At 45.0% G+C, this 18,866-nt stretch overlaps 1 protein-coding gene across 4 annotated transcripts in view; it reads left to right on the top strand.

The window, feature by feature from the left end:
• The first annotated feature begins 8,258 nt into the window (after window positions 1-8,258).
• The window catches only part of LOC126078111 (HLA class I histocompatibility antigen, A alpha chain-like), a 598,109-nt gene continuing 587,501 nt past the window's right edge, over window positions 8,259-18,866 (top strand). The window contains exons 1-7 of one of the 4 annotated variants that reach the window (XR_007517967.1): window positions 8,260-8,641; window positions 8,931-9,200; window positions 9,400-9,675; window positions 10,306-10,581; window positions 10,706-10,810; window positions 11,395-11,442; window positions 11,619-12,020. Coding sequence is in view for 3 of the 4 variants with exons in the window: in XM_049888219.1 (XP_049744176.1) it covers window positions 8,572-8,641; window positions 8,931-9,200; window positions 9,400-9,675; window positions 10,306-10,581; window positions 10,706-10,810; window positions 11,395-11,442; window positions 11,619-11,623 (1,050 nt within the window). In the remaining variant the exon portion in view is untranslated. Of the gene's footprint in view, window positions 8,642-8,930; window positions 9,201-9,399; window positions 9,676-10,305; window positions 10,582-10,705; window positions 10,811-11,394; window positions 11,443-11,618; window positions 12,058-18,866 lie in introns of those variants that run through there. The other 3 variants (XM_049888219.1, XM_049888262.1, XM_049888253.1) reach the window with 3 other exon arrangements.

The raw sequence follows: 18,866 nt of genomic DNA, 5'->3' as shown, positions 1-18,866 counted from the left end.
ATAATCAAGCTACCTCACTCAAGCAACCCATAAGGGTATACCAAAACAAAACAAAACAAAGCAAGAAGCTCTGACACAGTAAGCAAGCATAAACTAATATAATAACTTTATAGATGGCTTGGAGACAACAGTCAATATCAAGTCACGTAAAGAAACAGACCATGATCACCTCAACAGGCTCTCAAAAGAAAGAATCCAGGTATCTTGTAGATGAAAGTGCATTCCTGGAATTACGAGAGCCGGGATACAAAACTTTAATATACAGAACCCTTCAAGACATCAGGAAGGAAATGAGGCAATACGCAGAACAAGCCTAAGAACACACAGATAAAGCAACTGAAGAAATTAGAAAGATTATTCAGGAACATAATGAAAAGTTTAATAAGCTGGAAAAATCCATAGTCAGAGAGCAATCAGAAATTCAGAAGATTAACAATAAAATTACAGAATTAGACAACTCAAGAGAAAGTCAGAGGAACAGAATTGAGCAAGTAGAAGCTGGAATTTCTGAACTCGAAGATAAATCACTTGGCACTAATATATTTGAAGAAAAATCAGATAAAAGAATTTAAAAAAATGAAGAAAACTTAAGAATCATGTGGGACTCTCTCAAGAGAAATAACCTATGAGTGATTGGAGTACCAGAACAGGGAGGGATAACAGAAAATACAGAGAAAAATTGTTGAAGATTTGTTGGCAGAAAACTTCCCTGATATTGCGAAAGATGAGAAGATATCTATCCAAGATGATCATTGAGCTCCATATAGGGCAGACGTTAAAAGAAAGTCACCAAGACATATTATAATCAAGCTTGCCAAAACCAAAGATAAAGAGAGAATTTTAAGAGCAGTGAGGGATAAACGATAAGTCACCTACAAAGGAGAGCTAATAAAAATAAGCTCAGACTACTCGGCAGAAACAAAGCAGGCAAGAAGGCAAGGGGATGACCATATTTGAAAAATTGAAGGAAACAAATTGCCTGCCAAGAATCATATATCCATCAAAACTGTCTCTTAAAAATGAAGGTGAGATTAAGACATTTCCAGATAAACACAAGTTGAGGGAATTCATAAAAACCAAACCAAAACTAAAAGAAATACTAAAGGGAGTTCTTTGGTTAGAAAATCAATAATATCAGGTATCAACCCAAGACTAGAACACTGGGCAGAGCAACCAGAAGTCAACCCAGACAGGGAAATCCAAAAAAACAAAGCAAGATTATAAAGGGGGGAAAAAAAAAGCCCCAAACAGGGTAACAGCGATGTTATTATATAAAACAAGACAACATTAAAATAATAAAGAGGAACTAAGAAATGTAATCATACACCTTCCATATGGAGAGGAAGATACGGCGATACAAAGAAATAAAAGTTAGTTTTAAATTTAGAAAGATAGGAGTAAATAATAAGGTAAGCACAAAGGAGACAAACTATCCTACTCATCAAAATAAAATACGAGGGAAAAATATAGACTCAGCAGAAACAAAGTCTACAGCAACAAATATGAGAAAAGAACAATATATAAAGAAAATCTACTCAGCACATAAAATCGAGTGGGAAAAAGAAACTGTCAACAACACACAAAAAAAGACATCAAAATGATAGCACTAAATTCATACCTATCCATAATTACCCTGAACGTAAATGGACTAAATGCACCAATAAAGAGACAGAGAGTGGCAGAATGGATTAAAAAACAAGATCCGTCTATATGCTGCCTACAAGAGACACACCTTAAACTTAGAGGCACAAACTAAAACTCAAAGGATGGAAAAAAATGTATCAAGCAAACAACAATCAAAAAAGAACAGGAGTGGCAATATTAATTTCTGCCAAAATAGACTTTAAAGTTAAATCCATCAGAAAGGATAAGGAAGGACAGTATATAATAATTAAAGGGACAATACACCAAGAAGATAAAACCATATTAAATATTTATGCTCCCAATGACAGGGCAGCAAGATACATAAAATAAACTCTATCAGCATTGAAACGTGAGATAGGCAGCTCCACAATAATAGTAGGAGACTTCAACACACAACTTTCGGTGAAGGACAGGACATCCAGAAACAAGCTCAATAAAGACACGGAAGATCTAAATGCCACAATTAAACAACTTGACCTTGTAGACATATACAGAACCCTCCACTCAACAGCAACCAAGCATACTTTCTTTTCTAGTGCACATGGAACATTCTCTAGAATAGACCATATATTAGGTCATAAAGCAAGCCTTAGCAGAATCCAAAACTTTGAAATATTACAAAGCATCTTCTCTGACCATAAGGCCATAAAAGTGGAAATCAATAACAGGAAAAGCAGGGAAAAGAAATCAAACACTTGGAAACTGAAGAATACCCTGCTCAAAAAAGACTGGATAATAGAAGACATTAAGAATGGAATAAAGAAATTCATAGAATCCAATGAGAATGAAAACACTTCCTATCAGAACCTTTGGGACACAGCAAAAGCGGTGCTCAGAGGCCAATTTATATCAATAAATGCACATATCCAAAAAGAAGAAAGGGCCAAAATCAAAGGATTATCCCTAGAACTTGAACAAATAGAAAGAGAGCAACAAAAGAAACCCACAGGCACCAGAAGAAAACAAATAATAAAAATTAGAGCTGAACTAAATGAAATAGAAAACAGAAAAACAATTGAAAGAATTAACAAGACCAGAAGCTGGTTCTTTGAAAAAATCAACAAAAGTGATAAACCACTGGCCAAACTGACAAAAGAAACACAGGAGAGGAAGGGAATAACCCGAATAAGAAATGAGATGGGCGATATTACAACAGACTCAACTGAAATTAAAAGAATCATGTCAGATTACTATGAAAAACTGTACTCAAACAAATGTGAAAACCTAGAAGAAATGGATGAATTCCTAGAAACACACTACCTACCTAAACTAACACAAACAGAGGTAGAACAACTAAATAGACCCGTAACAAAAGAAGAGATTGAAAAGGTAATCAAGAAACTCCCAACAAAAAAAAGCCCTGGTCCTGATGGCTTCACTGCAGAGGTCTACCAAACTTTCAGAGAAGACTTAACACCACTACTACTAAAGGTATTTCAGAGCATAGAAAAAGGTAGAATACTACCAAACTCATTCTATGAAGCCTCCATATCCCTGATACCAAAACCAGGTAAAGACACCACAAGAAAAGAAAATTATAGACCTATATCACTCATGAACATAGATGCAAAAATCCTCAATAAAATTCTAGCCAATAGAATTCAATAACATAAAAAAAAAAAAAAAAAATTCACCATGACCAAGTGGGATTTATACCAGGTATGAAGGGATGGTTCAACATTAGAAAAACAATTAATGTAATCCACCACATAAATAAAACAAAAGACAAGAATCATATGATTTTATCAATTGATACAGAAAAGGCATTTGACAAAGTTCAACACCCATTCATGACAAAAACTCTCAGCAAAATAGGAATAGAAAGAAAATTCCTCAACATAATAAAGGGTATTTATATAAAATGGAGAGAGCCTGAAAGCATTCCCATTGAGATCAGGAACCAGACAAGGATGCCCTTTATAGCACTCCCATTCAACATTGTGCTGGAAGTCCTAGCCAGAGCAATTAGGCCAGATAAAGAAATAAAGGGCATCCAGGTTGGCAAGGAAGAAATAAAAGTATCTCTATTTGCAGATGACATGATCTTATACACAGAAAACCCAAAGAAATCCTCCAGAAAACTACTCTAATAGAAGAGTTCAGCAGAGTATTGGGATACAAGATAATCATACAAACATCAGCTGGATTCCTCTACAACAACAAAAAGAACATCCAAGAGGAAATCACCAAATCAATGCCATTTACAGTAGCCCCTGAGAAGATAAAATACTTAGGAATAAATCTTACCAGAGATGTAAAAGACTCATACATAGAAAACTACAGTCCATTTCCGCAAGAAACCAAAAGAGACTTACATAAGTGGAGGAACATACCTTGCTCGTGGATAGGAAGACTTAACATTTGGAAATGTCTATTCTACCAAAAGCAACCTATACATTTAATGCAATTCTGATCCAAATCCCAATGACGTTCTTTAATGAGATGGAGAAACAAATCACCAACTTCATATGGAAGGGAAAGAGGCCCAGGATAAATAGAGCATAACTGAAAAAGAAGAACAAAGTGGGAGGCCTTACTTTACCTGATTTTTGAACCTATTATACCCCCACAGTAGTCAAAACAGCCTCATACTGGTACAACAACAGATACATGGACCAATGGAACAGAATTGAGAATCCAGACATAAATCCATCCACATATGAGCAGTTGATATTTGACAAAGGCCCCAAAACAGTTAAATGGGGAAAAGACAGTCTTTTTAACAAATGGTGCTGGCATAACTGGATATCCATCTGCAAAAAAATGAAACAAGACCCATACCTCACTCCATGCACAAAAATGAACTCAAAATGGATCAAAGACCTAAATATAAAATCTAAAACTATAAAGAACATAGAAGAAAAAATAGGAACAACGTTAGGAGCCCTAATACATGGCATAAACAGTATACAAAACATTATAAAGAATGCAGAAGAAAAACTAGATAGCTGAGAGCTCCTAAAAATCAAACACCTATGCTCATCCAAAGACCTCACCAAAAGAGTAAAAAGACTACCTACGGACTGGGAAAAAGCTTTTAGCTATGACATTTCTGATCAGCGCCTGATCTCTAAAATCTACATGATACTGCAAAAACTCAACTACAAAAAGACAAATACCCCAATTAAAAATGGGCAAAAGATATGAATAGACACTTCACTAAAGAAGACATTCAGGTAGCTAACAGTTATATGAGGAAATGTTCACGATCATTAGCCATTAGGGAAATGCAGATTAAAACTACAATGAGATTTCATCTCACTCCAGCAAGGCTGGCATTAATCCAAAAAACACAAAATAATAAATGTTCGAGAGGCTGTGGAGAGATTGGAACAGTTACACACTGCTGGTGGGAATGTGAAATGGTACCACCACTTTGGAAATCGAATTGGCACTTCCTTAAAAAGCTAGAAATAGAGCTACCATATGATCCAGCAATCCCACTCCTTGGAATATATCCTAGAGAAATAAGATTCTTTACACAAACGGATATATGCACACCCATGTTTATTGAAGCACTGTTTACTATAATAGCAAAAAGATGGAAGCAAGCAAGGTGCCCATCAAGGGATGAATGGATAAATAAATTGTGGTATATTCACAGAATGGCATACTACACATCGATAAGGAACACTGAGGAATCTGTGAAACATTTCATAACATGGAGGAACCTGGAAGGCATTATGCTGAGTGAAATCAGTCAGCTGCAAAAGGACAAATATTGTATAAGACCACTATTGTAAGAACTTGAGAAATAGTTTAAACTGAGAAGAAAACATTCTTTTGTGGTTACGAGAGGAGGGAGGGAGGGTGGGTGAGGGGTATTCACTAATTAGATGGTAGATGAGAACTACTTTATGTGAAGGGAAAGACAACACAAAATACAGGGGAGGTCAGCACAACTGGACTAAACGAAAAGCAAAGAAGTTTCCTGAATAAACCAAGAATGCTTCGAATGCCAGTGTATCAGGGGCAGGGGTTTGGAGACCATGATTTCAGGGGACATCTAAGTCAATTGGCATAATAAAATCTATTAAGAAAACATTCTGCATCCCACTTTGAAGAGTGGTGTCTGGGGTCCTAAATGCTAGCAAGCAGCCATCTAAGATGCATCAATTGGTCTCAACCCACCTGGATCAAAGGAGAATGAAGAACACCAAGGACTCAAGGTGATTACGAGCCCAAGAGAGAGAAAGGCCACATGAACCAGAGACTACATCACCCTGAGACCAGAAGAACTAGATGGTGCCCTGCTACTACTGATGACTGCCCTGACAGGGAACACAACAGGAGAACCCCTGAGGGAGCAGGAGAGCAGTGGGATGTGGACCCCAAATTCTCATAAAAAGACCAGACTTAATGGTCTGACTGAGACTGGAAGAACCCCGGCTGTCATGGCCCCCAGACCTTTTGTTGGCCCAGGATAGGAACCGTTCCCGAAGCCAACTCTTCAGACATGGTTTGGACTGGACAATGGGTTGGCGAGGGATGCTGGTGAGGAGTGAGCTTCTTGGATCAGGTGGACACTTGAGACTATGTTGGCATCTCCTGCCTGGAGGGGAGATGAGAGGGTGAAGGGGGCTAGAAGCTGGCGAAATGGACATGAAAAGAGAGAGTGGAGGGAGAGTGCGGGCTGTCTCATTAGGGAGAGAGTAATTGGGAGTGTGTAGCAAGGTGTATATGGGTTTTTGTGTGAGAGACTGACTTGATTTGTAAACTTTCACTTAAAGCACAAGAAAAATTATAAAAAACAAATGGGAAATCAAATGATGCATTACTTTGGGCAAATTTGCTGCAAAAGACCTCTTTAAAGCATTAAAAAGCAAAGATGTCACTTTGAGGACTAAGGTGTACCTCACCCAAGCCATGGTGTTTTCAATTGCTTCATATGCATGTGAAAGCTGGACAGTGAAGAAGGAAGACCAAAGAAGAATTGATGCCTTTGAGTTGTGGTGTGGGCAAAGATTATTGACTATACCATGGATTGCCAAAAGCATGAAGAAATCTGTCTTGAAAGAAGTACAGCAAGAATACTCCTTAGAAGCAAGGATGATAAGACTTTGTCTCATATATATTGGAGAAACCCTGACAGTTTGGCCCCCGGACACCCTTTTAGCTCAGTAATGAAGTCACTCCTGAGGTTCACTCTTCAGCCCAAGATTGGACAGGCCCGTAAAACAAAGCAAGACTAAAGAATACATCAGCTCAGGGGCAATGACTAGAAGGCAGGACGGGGCAGGAAAGCTGTTCATAGGGAACCCAAGGTTGAGAAGCGAGAGTGTTGACATGTGGGGTTGTTAACCAATGTCCTAAAAAAATATGTACTAACTCTTTAACGAGAAGGTAGTTTGTTCTGTAAACCTATGCCAAATGTTCAATAATAAAAAAAAAGGGACAACAACAACAACAACAAAAAAGCCCAAAACAATGAGAGGGTGGTGGAAACCAAGGGGTGATGAGGGCCTGAGGGATGAGAGAGACAGAGAAAAGGCCTGGAGAAGGAGGAGGTGAGGAAAGAAGCAGAAGAAAAGAATTCTAAGCAGTGGAATTCTCAAATTTAAGTATGTCGTTTATAGATTTTTAATTAATATATATACCTGAGGATCTAGCTGGGTATTCTTTGCATTTGATATTTAATACATTCTGTGGGTCTACCTAAATATGAATTGCCTCCTCATGCTAACCAGGTTAAAGAAAATAACAGTACCAAGTGTCCCGATAAAATATGGACATCCCTTGTTGTCTTCTACTGACTCATGCCAAAGCCCATGTGCTACAGAGTAGAACTGCTCCATAGGGCTTTCTTGGCTGAAATCTTAAGGGAAACAGATCAACAGGCCTTTTCTTCCCCAGTGTCCCTGAGAGGGCTCCAACTGCCAATCTTTCTGTTATATTGTTTTAAAAAAAAATCCTTTAGATGTTAATAATTCATAAACACATTCAATGGGTGTGCACTGGCAAAGGCATTTTTGACTGTTGAACACTTGCAACTTTGAAGAGGTTAAAAGTTCCTACACTCTTCTGGTTAAAATATGCAGTAATGAATTGTGCTTTCATGAGCTGCTTTGTATTGAAGATAGGTGTGGGACTCAGACAAACTCAGAGCTATGAAATGAAGATAATTTTAATATACACTAACCCAGGAGTCATACATTGTTTGGGAAAGTCAAACTTGGGAACTTTGTGAGCCTGGCTGCAGAGCCTTTCAGACACATTTATACATGAATGGACAAAATTACTTCTCTTACAGATTAAATGACTGATGGTTTGGGGTTATCAAAGTTGAGCTAGCCATTACTATTAATAAAAAGGAAACTTGTCTCTGTGGGAATATCTATCTGGTGTCTTCAGACACAATCTCTTCTAGGTTTAAAGAGGAGACCCTGTTCTTCTACCTTCATTCCTAAGGCGAGCTCAGTCTCTGGCATCAAATTCTTTGGGGGTGAATTTTATCCTAGAGAAGTCCAGGTGGGGAGAAATAAGAGGTGGGAGGGAGGGAGTCCAGTTCAGGGAAAGGCATTCCAAGAAAGGAAGAAAAGGAAAAGGACCGGCCCCAGCCTGGGGGTTTCTCCGCGGTTTCCTCTGACAGCCCAGGGTAGGACTCAGGGAGCCAGTGTGACAAAGAGCGGTCCATACAGGAGGAGAGGGGTCAGGACAAAGTCGTAGTACCTGGGCTTGGCTCTCAGGCCCCGAGGGCGGTGTCTGGAGTGAGGAAGCCAAGAGGTGGGGATTCCCCTTCTCCCCAGTTTCACTTCTCCCCCTCACAACCTGTGTCAGTTCCTTCTGTCTGGAGAACTTGACGCGACACCAGTTCTCACTCCCATTGTGTATCCGGTTTCTGCAGTAACCAATCAGTGTCTCCTCGGTTCCCGGTTATAAGGGGCGCACGGACCCACTGGAACTCAGTCTCCCCAGACTCCAGTGATCATGCTAATGGCTTCCCAGATCCTCCTCTTGTTGCTCTCCGGGACCCTGCCCCTGACCCAGACCCGGGCGGGTGAGTGTGTGGTCAGGAGGGAAACGGCCTCTGTGGAGGGAAGAGGAGAGAAGGGACCACCCAGTTGGAGCTCAGGACCCTAGGGAAGCCACGTCACCACCACCCCCTCCCAGGGCCCCCTCCCCCGCCCCGGCCCCCGCCTCTCCCATCCCTGTGTCCTGGCCCTGCTCCTCCCGCCGCCCCTTCTCCGCCTACCAGCCCCTCCTCGCCCCTCCCCGCCCCCATCGGTCCCGGAGCCGGGCGCCTCACGGGGAGGGGGTCGGTGGTCTCAGCCACTCCCCGCTCCCAGGCTCCCACTCCCTGAACTTTTTCTTCACCGCCGTGTCCCGGCCCGGCGTTGGGGAGCCCCGCGTCATCGCCGTCGGCTACGTGGACGACACGCAGTTCGGACACTTTGACAGCGACGCCGCGAATCCGGGGTCGCAGCCGCGGGCTCTTTGGGTGGTGCAGGAGGGGCCGGAGCATTGGGCAGAGCTGACGCGCAGAGCCAAGGACATCGCACAGGCTCTCCGAGTGGGCCTGCAGGCCTTGCGCGGCTACTACAGCCACAGCGACACCAGTGAGTGACGCCAGATCGCAGGTCACGGGTCCCCTCGCCCACACAGACCGGTCGCCCTGAATCTCCGGGTCCCAACTTCACACTGAGGCCTTGGGACCCGCCCAGCCCCTCGACCCGGGAAGAGCCGCGGGGATTCCCTCCAGGTTTCAGTTTAGGCCGAAACGGCTAAGTTGGCTGGGCCGACCGCGGGGGCGGTCAGGTTCTCACACCATCCAGGCGCTGTCTACCTGCGAGGTAGGGTCGGACGGGCGCTTCCTCCGCGGGTACCGTCGGATCGCCTACGACGGAACCGATTACATTGCCCTGAACGAGGACCTGCGCTCCTGGACAGCGGCGGACGGCGCGGCTCAGATCACCCGGCGGGAGTGGGAGGAGGCCGGTGAGGCGGAGCGCGTCAGAGCCTTCCTGGAAGGGGAGTGTGTGGAGTGGCTGCATAGATACCTGGAGAAAGGGAAGGAGACGCTGCTGCGAGCAGGTTAGAGGGGCCACGGGGCACCTCCCTTATCTCCTCTCAGGCTGGGACCGTTCCCCCAAATGGTGTCACACAAGGAGGAGAGAAAAATGGCATCAGCGCCAGAATACTCACCTGGCATGAGTCGGGAGAGAGCGGAGTCCACCCAAGTTTCCAGGTTCTGTACCAGAGAAAGACTTGCCCAGAGGACTGCTAAGGGTCTCAGGGATAATTAAGGGCTCCAGTCTCTGGGGGTGAAGGGGGAGACGGTTGCTGAAATAACTGATTGACAGTTCCCATTGAACCTGTTAGTGGGCTCAGTGGACTTTCTCTCTCAGGCCTTGTTCTCTGCCCCAGTCAACCTCTTTGAAAGTCTGACTTCAGCTTTTCTGAGTCTCTCTGGTCAGGACTAGAAGTACCTGTTCTTCCCCTCAGAGACCTAGAGCCTGTTATCCTGGGCTCACCCAAATTCTAGAACTTTCCAAGGAGTAGGAGATTGTTCTACACCCCTGGGTGCAGGCTGTGGTTTGGATTTTGCTCTCCATCCCCCCACCCCAGTTGTCCTGTTCATTCTCAGGATGGTCATGTGAGCCCTGCTCAAGCGGCCCGTGGAGGCAATGGAAAGTTCCTAAATTTTCTGACCCTTCCACTCAGATCCCCCAAAGGCATATGTGACCCACCACCCCATCTCTGATGGTGTGGTCACGCTGAAGTGCTGGGCCTCGGGCTTCTACCCTTCGGAGATCACCCTGACCTGGCAACGAGATGGGGAGGACCAGACCCAGGACACAGAGTTTGTGGAGACCAGGCCTGCAGGGGACGGGACCTTCCAGAAGTGGGCTGCCCTGGTAGTACCCTCTGGAGAGGAGCAGAGATATGTGTGCCTTGTGCAGCATGAGGGGCTGTCTGAGCCCCTCACCTTGAGATGGGGTAAGTAGGGAACAAGGGCAAAGCCTCTTCTCAGGGTGCTCTTCTGGGCACCTCCCGCAAGGTCAAGGGTGAGACCTAGAGTCCAGGGCCGCTTCCCTTCCCTTGCCTTTCCTTCCCTTCCTAGAGGTGCCTCCTCAGCCCACCACTTCCATCCTGGGAATTGTTGCTGGCCTGGTTCTCCTAGGAGCTGTGGTCACTGGAGTTGTGATCTGGATAAAGAAGAGCTCAGGTAGGGGAGGGGCTGGGGTCTGAGTTTTCTTATCCTACTGGTGGCTTTCAAGCCCCAGGTAAGAGTTTGTTCCTGTCCTGCCTCACTATAGAAGACATCATCCATATATTGGCACCTACCCAGTCTGGGGTGCTGTGTGCTAACACTTACTGTTACGTAAAGCACATGTGAACATGAAGGACAAACCTCTCACCTTGGATAATTCTGGTGATGAGAGCTGATTCTTAGCAGTCACAGGTCAGAGGGGAAGTTCGCTGCTGAGGATAGATCTACAAGAGGATGGTTGGTCCAGTTCCCACACATCTTCACTCTTGTTTCTGGATCCTGTCTGCAATCACAGTTCTGGATACTTCCCTGGGGTCCAGGACTAGCTGGTTCCTCTAGAACTTATGGCTCTATCTCCTCCCTGGTCTTTCACACGAAGTTTTCTTCCCACAGGTGGAAGAAGAGGGACCTATGTTCAGACCCTTAGGACATTGTAGACAGGAGCCCATTAACCCCTCCCGCTCCCACCCCATAATTCTTTATTTAGTCTCATCTCCTCCTGTAGGCTCTGACTAGATCCTGTTTTTGTTCTTCTCCAGGTGGTGACAGTGCCCAGGGCACTGATGTGCCTCTCACAGATTCTAAAGGTATGACCCTGGAGGGCCTAATGTGGAGGAGGGGTTGGGTAGAGGGGAAATGACTGGGTTACGGGGATTTTGGGATTTGGACATTTTTGGATGTTTTGAACTTGTGGTGAGCTGTTCAGCATATCAACACTTACAGTGACTCACCTGTAATTGTTACTGGTTCTTTTCTTCTGCAGCGTGAGAGTTCTGCCTTGTGTGGGACTGAGTGATACAAAATTTGTCCACATCTCACTTCGCGACTTCAAGAACCCCTGTCTTATCTTTCTGCAACCGGTGTCTGAACGTGTCTGTGTTCCTATCAGCATAATGGGACGATGTGGGGAGACTAGCCCACCCCTGCCCAGTAGGACCCCCTCCCCACACTGACTTGTGTCCTTTCCCTGATCAGCATTCCTGTTCCAGCAGAGGCAGGGCTAGAACTTCTCCAACCCTATCATAACTTTGTGTTGTTCTGAGCTGAGCAGCTTCTCACTTCCCTATTGAAATGAGAATCTGGATATGATTTTTATTCAATTTCTTGCTAAGAGGTGGGGTTGATGGGTTATTTAAAGGTGAGAAATACTCAAAATTTGAGAGAGGTAATAAATGGAAGATCTGAGAACCTTCCAGAATTTGCATCTTTGCTATGCTGATTCTGTCGCAAGTGGGGACAGGAGGATGCTGTGGAGGAGCTGAGCGTGGACAAGGTCTGTGCCCCACGTGTGCACATACACGTTTGCATACGTGCAGAATGTATTCTAAATTCTAAGCAATTATGAGACTGTTTGTATAAGGAGTCTGCTGTCCAATCTGACTGGGCCATACACACAAAGACACTTTACAGATTGTTGGCAATCAAAAGGTGTTATTATTATTTATACAAAGCAAACCAAAAAAATAGGAACATACTTGAAGTTAACCCGTCCCTTCCATCCCCATGAGTACCCCATTTAGCATTGTAGGAGAGGAACCCACTTATGTCTAAAAGGGGGGCCCATTTGCTCATTCCAAATTACCCATATCCATTTTTGTGTGACTGGGTGGTCATACTGTGAATCAGGTGTTAGCAGCTATGTATTTCTCTAAGCAAGTGTGTCGCCAGCTCAGGTCAGGTGCAGCATAACTGTGTTTTTCTCTCTCTGTCTCTCTCCGCATTGTCTCTCTGTGGCTGTCCTCGGTTGGGTCTGGACCCCTGTGACACTGGTCAAACTCTCAACCAGCAGCTTTGGGGACAACCCTGAGCCAGTGCCAGGCTTAAGCTAGCATTATGACAACTCTTGATGCAAAACTGTTTACAGGCAACACCTGTGCAGTGAAGGAGCACCGATGGTACAACTGTTAAACACTTGGCTGCTAACTGAAACGTTGGTGGTTAGAACCCCACTCAGGGGCTCCGTGGGAAAAAGGCCTGACAATCTGCGTCTGTAAAGATTACAGCCTAGAAAGCCTTATGGGGCAGTTCTACTCTGTCCCATGAGGTCGCTGTGAGTCAAAAATCAACTCAACAGCACCTACCAACAGCACTCTATGCAGTACATGTCCAAGCCTCTGAGGGCAACCTCTTGGCTGTTAGGGTCACTGTTCTCAGCACAGCCAGGGAGTCTGCTACTGCCAAAGTTAAGCCAGCTCGGCCGCCATCTGCTCAGTAGGCCAGTTTTCCTACTGCTGCCCTGACTGCTCTCTCTGCCGCTGGATCTCTACTGGACATTTGCTGCCAGCTCTGCCCTGGGCCCCTTCTAGGCTTCTCTGCCACTGGCTCTGGCATTGTTTCGTCTCAGTCTTTAGTGTTATCAGCTCAGTGTTACAGCCCTTTACCCATATTATAACTCTTTTGAGGGGGTGTCTAGGAGATTCTCAGCTAAAAGACCCCAGGCCCAAAGGACACAGTCTTCTCTAGACTCTTGTTGAACAGGAGGCCCCCCACAAACTTCCATGAGACTGCTTACTCCTATAGACAAACTGCTTTTTAATTTCAAGGTGTGGCTTTCCATAAGCCTACTGTGATGGTTAAGATTATGTGTCAACATGGCTGGGCCATGATTCTCAGTGTTTTGGCAGTCATATAATGTGAGCACTTCCCTGTTGAGAGCTAATATGTGATCATCCCAAGGATGGCATCTGCTGTGTGTAGCCAATCATTCGAGGGGGAATTTCCTTGGCAGTGTTGCCTGCATCGAGTGTGGCCGGGCGTTCAGGTAGGGGCTCTCGGGCTCATTCTGGATCCTGAAGCTGGCTCCTGTTGGTCTGACCTCTGATTCTTGGGACTTGAGCTAGCAGCTTACCTGCAGTCTTGCCTGCCATTATTGGGATTCAACGATCTTCACAGAGTGTGAGCAACAACCCTGCTCTCTGGCCTGCCGATCTTGGGTTTACCAGGCCCTGTGGCTATGTGAATCAGGAGAAGCCTTTTTCCTGCCCTACGGACTTGGGTCGTTACAGCTTCTACACCCTCATGTGGTGTTTCCTTGGTATAAGTCTCTCTCTGTATATATGGGTTTTCTGTATATATAGAGAACCCAACCTAAGACACCTATGCATCCAGCCAGTCCTATTGAATGGATTGCAAGCTGCTTATGCAGCCAGGAAAACAGCCAATACATGGAAGCCACTTATGTGGTTAGCAAACAGACCAATCACTGCAAGGCACAAAGAGAACAATCATTTGGCAGACTGTGGCCCAAAAATCATTTTGAGAGGATTACAAACCCAAGGCCAGAAAGGCCATTTAAAGAAACCTGTTGCACTGAAACATAGAAATAAAAGTGTTAAGATTAGAAACTGTTAAGTGCTATGGGAGGATGACTCAGAGTGTGGGTATGTCGGGAGAGGAAAGATGGCTATTGTAACTCAGGTGGTCAGCATGGGCTTCATTGAGAGGGTGACCTTTGAGGAAAGATTTGAAGAACATAAAGGAATTAGCCACGAAGATGTCTGGCATAATCTTTCCCCGGGGGGGGCGGGGGACATCTAGTTCAGACACACCAGGACAGGGCTGTGTCTGTGTTCTGGGAGCAGGGAGGAGGCCAGTGTAGCTGCAGCAGAGTCATAGAGGTGAGGTCAGAAGTGCTGCCAGATTGTGTAGGCCCTGAGCGTATAGGAATGGCTCTGACTTTTACTGAGTGAGATGGGGAGTTACAGGACAGTTTTGAGACAAAGAGATATGGTGTGACTCCTCTTTTGAAAGGATCACTGGCTTCTGTGCTGAGAATAGAATCAAGAGGCAAGGGGTGAGCAAGGCAGGAGGAAATCCAAGAAATATGTGCTGCATTCCAGCTAGAGATGCTGGTTTGGTGTAAGCAATGGAAAGAGTGGGAAGTGGTTGGACTCTGCATATATTTTGAAGCTGGATGTTACGTTTTTGTTGTTGTTGTTAGGTGCCGTCAAGTCAGTTCCGACTCATAGTGACCCTATGCAAGACAGAACAAAACACTGCCCAGTCCTGAGCCATCCTTACAATCTTTATGCTTGAGCTTATTGTTGCAGCCACTGTGTCAATCCACCTCATTGAGGGTCTTCCTCTTTCCTGCTAACCCTATACTTTGCCAAGGATGATGTCCTTCTTCAGAGACTGATCCCTCCTGACAACATGTCCAAAGTATGTAAGACACAGGCTTGCCATCTTAGTTCTAAGGAGCATTCTTGTTGTACTACTTCTAAGACAGATTTGTTCATTCTTTTGGCAGTCCATGGTATATTCAATATTCTTTGCCAACACCACAGTTCAAAGGCATCAATTCTTCTTCAGTCTTCCTTATTCATTGTCCAGCTTTCACATGTATATTATGCTATTGAAAATACCATGGCTTGGGTCAGGCGCATGTTAGTCTTCAGGGTGACATCTTTGCTCTTCAACACTTTAAAGAGGTCCTTTGCAGCAGATTTACCCAATGCAATATGTCTTTTGATTTCTTGACTACTGCCTCTACGGCTGTTGATTGTGAATCCAAGTAAAATGAAATCCTTGACAACTTCAATCTTTTCTCCATTCATCATGATGTTACTCATTGGTCCAGTTGTGAGGATTTTTGTTTTCTTTATGTTGAGGTGTAATCTGTACTGAAGGCTGTGGTCATTTATCTTCATTAGTAAGTGCTTCAAGTCCTTTTCACTTTCAGCAAGCAAGGTTGTGTCATCTGCATAACGCAGGTTGTTAGTGAGTCTTCATCCAATCCTGATGCCCCACTCTTCTTCATATGCTCCAGCTTCTCATATTATTTGCTCAGCATACAGACTGAATAGCTATGGTGAAAGACTACAACCCTGAGTTTAAGCCACTCAGTATCCCCTTGTTCTGTCCAAAAAACTGCCTCTTGATCTCTGTAAATGTTTCTCATGAGCACAATTAAGTGTTCTGGAATTCCCATTCTGCTGGATGTTATGGGATTTCCTAAAGGACAAAATTTGTGGTATAAGAGAGAGGAACCAGGGAGGACACCAACTGTTTTGGTCTGTGTAAATAGGAAGATGGAGCTGATGACAGTAGAGATGGGGAGACTGTGGGAGGAGTATGCTGGAGAAGGGGCATCGCAGGCATGCAGTTTCAGAGATGTTATATCTGAGATGCCTATCAGAAATGTCAGTTTTTTGAGGTGTCAGCTGGATATACGAGTCTAGACTTTAGGGAAAAGTCTGGGCTGGAGAAATAGATTTGGGAAATTAAGCATAATATCAATTATATTTAAAGCTTTGAGTATGGATGAAGTCACCAAGAGAGTGATTAGCTACAGAAAGGAAGGAAGAAAGACTGAACCCTGGACCGTCCATTGCTAAGCAATCTGATAAGCCCACACTCAAAATGCAGACTGGAGAGTTCTGGTACCGTGTCTATAAAGCACACAGATCAGGGAGTCTAAACTGTACTGTGCACGGGAATCACCTGGAAATCTCATTAATATTCAAAAGGTCTGGAATAGAGCATGAGAGTCTGTAAAAAGGCTAATGCTGATGCTGCCAGTCTTCAGATTAGTCTTCTAGTAGCAAGAATGTAGACCAGGAATTCTCAACGTAGATGTGTATCAGCCTCAGCGGTTGGGTTCATTAAGCAAGCAGTTCCTGGGTCCTGTGCCCAATTTGGAGCCCTGGCGGCCCAGTGATTAAAAGCTTGGCTGCTTACCAAAATGTCTGCAGTTCAAATCCACCAGCCACTTCTTGGAAACCTGCTGGGGCAGTTCTACTGTGTTCTATAGGGTCAGAATCAACTCAACAGCAACAGATTTGGTTTAATTCATCAGTTAGTTTGGTGTGTTCTTGAATTTATACAGATGGAATCACCTGATATCTGCTCTTCTGTGTCTGACTTTTTTTGCTCACTTTTTTTTTTTTTGCTGGGATTCATCCATGTGTATGTGCACAGTAACAGTTCATTTATTTGCATTTCTGTGTAGCATTCTATGCTTCAGTTTTTCTCTCTCTTCCTGTAGCATCTGCCAAAAGGCTTACTCAGCTTCTCAGACTCTCAGCTACCACTCAACTTGACAAGTGCTTTGAAGCAAAGACTGTCACAAATATTGGGCCCACACATCTGGGATTTCTTCTTTCTAAATCTGGCTCCACCAAGTCTTCATTGCCCTGGTAACTCCAGTGCCTTCAAGTGGATGTTCTTACCTCTTGACCAGCTTTTGTAGTTGTTCTGGAGGAAGGGTTGGCCTGAAAGAGTCCAGTCTGCCATCAGTGGAGTTGAAACCCTGACTAATTTCTTTTAAGATAGATTTGAAATTCCTGAATCTCTACACTCTCATGACTTTTGATTTCTGAGAGGAAGGGAGGAAACATGCATCAATTAACTCATAGATTTCAACCCAGAAATCCAGTAGGGAATGCAAGATCTCAGGCCTTGAACTTTGCCAAAATACAGCCCTTCCTTCACTTCTCACAGGCGAACAAGGCCTGGTCCATAGAACTGCATTTTAACTAACTGCTTAGAGCAGCCTGCTGTGAGGTGAGGGCTTCTCTGACCTGTGTTCACAATCTAAAGACAAACACAGATGGTAGGAACTTCCACAGCTTTAAAGAAGGATACTGTGTTGTTGGAAGGGTGTAGGGTGTCTTCATTTTTTAATTGCTTCTAATCTGGCAATGCTAAGTAGAGGGTGGGGAGGTGTTACTTAGCCCTGGTATGTAATTGTGCACATTTGCACCAGCAGAGGTTTCATCCTCAATGTCTCACTAATTATGCTGTGTCCATGAGGCCCACCTGCAACCAGCAGAACCCTCGGTGGCACCCTGCCCTGGTCCAGCCTCACCCACGTAGTGGACAGGCAATGCCATGCACACCTGCTGTCTCTGGTGCATATGGTGCCTCAGGAGTATGGATGCTCAGCCAGGTCGTAGGGTGGTCAATAGGGAAGTCCTTCCATAGGAGCCAGAGCCCTAGCACCAGAACATGCAGCTGCTGCCCAGCTCGAAGCCTTGGCTTAGCCACAGCATGTGTAGCCCTGAGGAGCCTTCCCTTCCTGTGACCCCCAAACCCCTGGGTCAGCCACCAAAACTGAACTTTGAGGCCGGGGCTATAGAGTTCCTAAGTTCAGGGGTTGGGTAGCAGAGAGTAGGGTCTGAGGGCATCTAGACTTAAGATCCCGGTGCTGGGGTCTGAAGGAGAAAGAGGAAGGATCCCAGAATCTGTGGGTGGGAGCTGGAGAGGGGACAGGGCCAGCCCTGGGATACTGGGAAATGGGTAGTCGGTTAGCTGGAATACGTCTTACTGCTGAGATCCTTGTGTCCAGGATGGTGTACAGTCCCCATGTCTTCCTCATGGTCCTCCAGGGCCACTGGGTCTAGTACAGCAACTCTGCTTGTTGTAGATAATGAAGGCACAACTGAGGCCATGACTGCAGGTTGCTTGGGGCTGAGTTCACACATATCTGTGAGGGGAATTTGGGACTAGGGCTGGTCCACCCATGGTGGCACAGACACCTGTCTCTCACTCACATGGCCCAGTACCTGGGAACCCTCTTCAAACTCCTCTCCACAGGTGTCTCCTGTGCCAGCCCTCCGTGTCCTGCTGTCCTCCCTGGCTTCTTCCTCTCCCCTCCTCTTGGCATTGACAATTTTCTTCTTCTCTTTTGGGTTCTTCAGTTCTCCAGGAGTCTCCTCTCCTTTGAGAACTTAATGGCCCCAGGGGGTACTTCCCCAGATTCCAGGTCTGGAGACTCACTCATTGATTCCCGGGAGTAGGAGTCACCATTTCCAGAATCAGCTACAGGAATAAGTGACAGGAACTCAGGAGTCCTAGGTCCCATCCTAGGAGCCTGTGGGACTGGGTATTGAGGCAAGAGGTATATTTGCGGGGACAGCTCCAGAACCGTGAACCATTTCTTAGAGTCTGAAGACCTTGGTCTGCACTGAGGCCCAAATCCATGGTCATTCAATGGGAAAAGACATCTACGTCAATGTGGCTTTAGGGAAACACTTCTCACCTGAATCTGACCCTGGAAGGGAACACCTTC

This window comes from Elephas maximus, chromosome 1 (genome assembly GCF_024166365.1).
Source record: "Elephas maximus indicus isolate mEleMax1 chromosome 1, mEleMax1 primary haplotype, whole genome shotgun sequence".
In the NCBI taxonomy this organism is placed as follows: domain Eukaryota; kingdom Metazoa; phylum Chordata; class Mammalia; order Proboscidea; family Elephantidae; genus Elephas; species Elephas maximus.
The sequence above is the reverse complement of the archived record's forward strand: the minus strand, read 5'-3'. Positions and strand labels throughout refer to the sequence as shown.